Source organism: Corapipo altera, unplaced genomic scaffold (genome assembly GCF_003945725.1).
Source record: "Corapipo altera isolate COAL_440 unplaced genomic scaffold, ASM394572v1 65, whole genome shotgun sequence".
In the NCBI taxonomy this organism is placed as follows: domain Eukaryota; kingdom Metazoa; phylum Chordata; class Aves; order Passeriformes; family Pipridae; genus Corapipo; species Corapipo altera.
In genome coordinates this window covers 8,955,147-8,961,370 of record NW_020884891.1, presented here as the reverse complement: position 1 = coordinate 8,961,370, position 6,224 = coordinate 8,955,147, and the positions used below count along the sequence as shown (strand labels likewise).

General features: G+C 35.6%; 1 protein-coding gene across 4 annotated transcripts in view; it reads right to left on the bottom strand.

Moving 5' to 3' along the window:
- Positions 1-772: 772 nt before the first annotated feature.
- Positions 773-6,224, bottom strand: part of STAG2 (stromal antigen 2) — a 71,264-nt gene continuing 65,812 nt past the window's right edge. For 2 of the 4 annotated variants that reach the window (XM_027645231.1, XM_027645230.1), the window contains exons 31-34: positions 6,078-6,191; positions 4,480-4,606; positions 4,160-4,237; positions 773-1,669 (exon numbers count right to left, since the gene is read on the bottom strand). In XM_027645231.1, coding sequence (XP_027501032.1) covers positions 1,646-1,669; positions 4,160-4,237; positions 4,480-4,606; positions 6,078-6,191 — 343 coding nt within the window. In that variant the 3' untranslated portion in view covers positions 773-1,645. The other 2 variants (XM_027645233.1, XM_027645232.1) reach the window with 2 other exon arrangements.

The following is a 6,224-nucleotide window of genomic DNA, read 5'->3' as shown; positions in this document are numbered from 1 at the left end:
GCAGTGGTGTGAAAAACAATATAGGCAGTACTTTTAGACATGAGAATATTTATTTATGTAAAATGAGTTAGGCAGATCTAGTTTTGAGTTTGTTGTTACCCCATGACTTAGTAAAATAATTATATTTTATCATGATCCTTTAGATAATCTATGGTTTTTGGCTACCACAGCCGAATGTTTAATTTCTGAGTCTAAAAACAGGAAGCCTTTTTGTATTCACCCATTTGGGGAGATTCTTGTATTGCAAGCGTATTAAGGCATGGAATGATTAAAATAATATACCTCAAGAACTGAGAGACAACTGACAAAAAATATACATATGTAATATAAGTTAATATTTCCTTTAAAATGATGTCTAGCTGCCTAAGCCTTGCAAAATGAGTTGATGTCAAAATGGCATAAATCCACTTTCTGTTTTAGACCAAATTTAATTTATTTGTGAATGGACACAAAACGAAGTTTAAAGCTTAGCTTTCAAAGAATATTATGGGTTGTTTATGAATTTCTATTATCCAATCTAATTTACATACAGAGGAAATGTACTGTAACCTGTTAGAAGTATCTTTAACCTGAAGACTGCTTGCAAAGACAGATAGATAAAACAATATAAAATACAAATTTAAAAATCATTTTTAAAGCATGAATTCTCATGCTCTTCTATTTTTAAACATTGTTAAACTTTCAATATATTTCTGAAACCTCATAATTTTAAGTTGGAATTTAAAAGTAAGAAAAAACTAAACAAACTGCGCAATTATAAAATCAGCACCAATTTATATATATATATAATTTTATTTAAAATTTAGATCCCTATTCCCACACTCTAATAAGCTGTATAATTTTTGTTTAGAATTTTTCTGCAAACATACTACAATAAGCTTCTTTTATTTGGAGACAAAATACAGTGGCACTACTGGAAGGAATTTCACAACATTACATTTTTCTTAAAGGACAAGCAAACTTTCAGGGTTGGTAATGGGCAAGCATGAGTGAGATCTGTTACGTTCTGGTAGCTCATAGTTTATGGACCTTTCTGAGAAGGCTAACATGAAGCTTTTGGAATAAAAGTGTGTTTTAGATTAAAAAGCTGTTAAAGTTCTGCTTTATGTACTTTTTTCCATGATTAATTAATACAAACCTTCTGTGGTTGAAGTTTGCATTTAATTGAAAATACTGACAACTCTTCTGGTTCTATCACTGTAAGAAAACCAATCCATCTACTATTTCAGTTCATGGACGTGAACAGCAATCCAGCAGAGCTTATGATTATTTAGTACAGCCAGCAAATGTATAGAGAGGGGCTCAAATCTGTACCAAACACCTCTCAGACTGTTAGAATAAAACTCAGAGGGAATACTTCTTATGATCCGGAAATAAACTGATAGCACATAAATAAAATATTGATTTGTTTTCCCAACAAAAAGTGTAGCTTATCCTCAAATTGTTTACTTGTCCTTTACATTTCTTTTTTTTTTTTCAGGCAAACAAAACTGCCCCTTCAATGCACTTGATCTTGAAAGCATGTCATTCTCCTTAGAGAAAAATCTGTTCAGAATTTCACTGTATCTACCACAATTTTGTATTGAAAAACTTCCTCTTCCACTTAGAAAATGACTTCACCACTGATTTATTTGCTGTTCTGGTATTAAAACATTGACACCCCAAGAACCTAAAAAAAAAGTTAGAAATGGTGTCAATTTTTAGTCTACCAAACATTTAACAAAAAACAAAGAAATTAGTATATGTTTTAAGATTAAGACACTTCAAGATATGTTAAGGCATTATAAGTTTATTTTTCTTCCAAACCAGATTCACCACACTTCTGATTTAGGTAATGATACGAAAAGGGCTCCTCATTAGTTAGAAATATTTTTCTCACACTTCAAATTCATTAGATCCAGTAGGAATATGACAAAGCCTGCATTTTAATTATTTTAGGTAATAATTGCGAAAGAATTTTAGTTAGTTGCCTAACTCAGACTTCTTTGACAATGACATTCTATTGGCCTGAACCTGAAATCAAGTGTGTCATTTCCAGCAACTAAACCTGGGACAAAACACCCCATACACCAGTTGCTGCTGCATCTGTGACCATGGAAACCACAGGTCACCTCACAGCAGCCAACTAGGACACAAACTGAACACCTCCTATGAAATGTAGCCACTCTGTCAGGAAGACAGTGGGGGAAAAAAAAAAAAAATCAAACAATCATCAGGTAAAATCAAACAAGTGTCCTTTGGGATTGTGTGACTAAGGAAAGAAAAAGCTTTCCTGAAACAAAGAATCAGTTTCCACTTCCCTCGTGAAAGCAAGCAGGTATCACCACTGATATGCCAAAAAAAAAAAAAAACCACCAAAAAAAAAAAACCCAACCAGAGGATCCAGATTTTGTGACTGTCCTAGCTTTTACAGGACTTTCTAAAATCAGAAAGAGGCAACAGGGACCTAATTTTCCTGAATCTTAACACTGTGTTCACTTTTATCTGTTTACAAACCAATTTTTACTGGGTTTTTTTCAATTAAATTCACTTTAGATGCATCATACAATGTAGCACACAGACAGAGTTGCCTCTGGTGCCGGCAATAACCGGGCACATCAAAACATGAGCAGACAGGCTAAAATTTTCATCACATACCACATGCACCTCAAAAAATTAAACTGCTTTATTACGCCTCGTTCTATTAAAAACAAGTGCAGCAACTCTGGGAACAGCGGACCTCTGAAATAAGATATGAGAATAAAGCAAATTAACTTTATTCTGAGAAGATTTTCTTTATTTTTTTCCTGCATTTCCGAAATTGGCTCTTGCCCGTCGAGCACGGAGGGGGCTCCGGGCGCTGCGCTGCCCTCGGCTGCCCTCGCGCGGCCGCGCCCGGGAAACGCAGCCAGGGACGGGAACCTCGCGGGCACTAAACCTGTTGGAGCGGCTCGTACAGAACTGAGGAGCTAAAAGGTTTCTGAAAGCAACGAAATGTACCCGTACAAGGCCGAATAGTCAGCGCTGTCAGGCTAAAAAATCACCGATAATTATTTCACAGATCAATCCAGGAAAAAAATGGAGAAGGGGAAGGGAAGAACTATTTTAAATCAGAACAAGTGAGATACTTTCTTGGTGTTACTTGAGGAACAGAACACACGACAGCCAGACACACGACCTAACTGATTCATTATTACTGGAGCAAAATATATGGATTTGCATTTAAAACAGTATTTAGGACTTCTTTCTCCCATAAACAAGAACATGTTCACGCTGCAACAATACTGTAAAAAAATACATAACCGTCTTCCAAATTCCACCAAGCTGTCCAAGACTCCCAGGAAGCATTGTTGTACTGTCCTCTGCTGGCTTGCTGCAGTTTGTTATTTCCAGTGTAATTTTGTACCAGCTACACAAGGTCAAAAATGGCTGCATACATTACAAGTGGTTCAAGACAGAAGGAATCCCTCATGCAGATTTTTAAAAGAGAATAGAGACTGCAGATTTATCAAGTCGGATAAAAGGGCAACTGCAAGCAGAAACTACAGACTTCGGATGTTTTGGACCTAAAACTTTATATGGAAAGAAAAAATACCTCTCATCTCTATAAACAAGTATCTGTATTATCTCCATTTTCTTCATTATCTTACTTATGCACAAAAGTAAATATGCCAATTAAAAAAAAATGGAAGAGAAAAAAAAAAAAAAGAAAAAACCCAACCAAAAAACCCACAAAACTCAAACCATCCAATGCTGACAACTGGTAATGACAACAGAGTCACTGAACTAAGCTCGGCACAACAGGAAATTTGCCTTTTATATTGTGTGTGTACAATTTTTTATTTTTATTTTTTTAACGCTCTTTGCTATCAACCTCTGGAGGGTCTTTTTCCATACCAGATTTGTTTTCTCCTCAGATTCAAAGGCTTTTAGTTTTTACATAGCTACATATAAATATTAAGAACAAAAATCCTATAAACTTGCAAAGAACACTGACTATCTTAGAATTTATGAAGTTGAATTACAGCATAAAATATTTCCCCGACTCTACTAGTCGGCCAAAATAAGCTAATAAAGACAACTTGAAGATTAAATTCTTTCCACTTAAAATCTGAAGTAAGAGAGTATGGTAACCTTAAGACTAAGTTTACATTACTTTCCCTTACATAAGTTAACCTACCGATTCATCCATGATTGAAGCGGGGTCAAAGAAATCTGGTTTTAGTTCCGTTCTTTCTCTCCTGTTCTTTGATGGTGGCTTTAGAAAGCAAACAAATAAACAGGTTAACTGTAATTTCACAAGAAAACCAGAGGTTTTACAGTGTAGTAAGAATTACTGACAGCAGCACAGAGCTCTTTAGCACAGCTCTCTTTAACAACGCAGAGAGCAACAAGAAGGATTTTTCTGTTTCCCCAGAAGGAAAATCTGATTCAAATATCTTACTTTAAAAGCAGAAATGCAAATCCCAAGTCCACTAAAAACATAACTAAATCTCTTACTAGGTCTATGTCCATGGTGTCAAAATCCATGCCTTCATTAAGATCTTCGATCCGCCCTTCTGATGACATCATCACATCTTCAACAATTGGCTCCTCATCATCTTCCATTAGACTTGTGCCACGTCGACTGAAATGAAAAGAAAAACATTCTGTGTAGCACTAAATCAAGGTAAGTTTAATATGAATATTTAAAAGGCTGATGCTCAATAAGGAACTGCCAACAAATGATCATTTCTGTTTTATCTAATGGAATTAAGTAATTAAAAAAAAATGCACAACTACTATTAAAGAAAGCTGGCATTTAACCAGCTAGAAGATACTAATAAGAGTGTGGGAGAATGGCTAACAAAGATAACTGAAATGTGGTACATTGCTAAATGGGGATTCTGAGAGAATTGTTTCTGTGAGAATTGATAAGCAGATCTAAACCACACCTAATTTTGCACTTAATGCTCAAATGAAAAAGAACCTAGGTTTTGCCACTTAAAGTAAAATTTTTTCTGCCTTATGGTAAGGCAAGGAAAAATGTCTTTGCAACAAAGTAGATGTGTAAAACCATTACAATATTTCCACACAGTCTTTCATCCTCTTTCCTCACAACTTCTACACACAACATCAAACCTTATGAGAAGAGTAAGGAGTCATTCTAATTTCACTAACTGGTGTCACTGTATTAAAAAAGCCACCACTGAAACTATGTTACATGAAGTACTGGTAACAGAACAATTAAAAGTTATTAGGGGAAAGATGTAAAGCTCCTCAATATATATGTCAATAGTTTTAGGTTTTTTTCTGCAGATCCACACAGTCCTTAGGAAAGCAGAGAACTTCTAAATCTAGTCTTCCCCCCTCAGCTAAACGAGTTCTGGAACATACTTTTATTAACATGCTTGTCAAAATGCACATGTGATGACTCATAATGAAGTAAGTGACACTCCAGTAAGAATGTATGACCTCTGAAGGACAACACTTGTTTAAAAACATTAGATCGTGTTCATCTTCATCCACAACATGGAGGACTTTGGAAGTGTTTTGTGTGTTTGGGTTGGCAAGTTCTACAAAAACTGATACTACAGGTCTCCTCTGAACTTTGGTTCAGTGGTGAGAGAAAGTCTGTACCAATCAGAGAAATGCTGAAGACAGTAGCTTCTTTTAAAGGGATACTTGTACATTAAAAAGCAACAGAAATAGCAGATTTAAGCTGATCAGAAACTTTCTACTCCACAAACTGAACACCTATTTAAAAACTTGTTTGCAGTGTTCTATTTCTAAATATGATTCTGGAGTTAGGAAAACATAAAGATGATGTTTCACATGTATTAATTGCATCTATCTGCTACAGATAACACTGTTCAACAACCAGTTCCCTTTATTACATGGCTCACTACTATTCACTTTTTCTGGAATCTCAGTTCAAAAATAAGCAAGAAATGCCACGTTCATTTACCACTGCTTTTCTAAGGCTACTTAACATTTCAGGACACAGAAAAAAACAAGGCAAGAACTAGAACATGGATCCCTCTTAAAAGACACAGGTGTAACACTGCATTTAATAAACCCTCCCCAAACCACTGAAGGAACATTTCACTCTCACTCACATGGCGTGTTGCAAGTTGCTTCTCAGCTTGACGTAGTTCATCGCTGCCCTCTCCTGTTGTTGTCGCGCGGCTTCTTCCTGTTGCCTTTGAGCCAACATCCACGTTACTTGCGTGCTTAAAAAGACCATTATTCTATTTTAAACATGT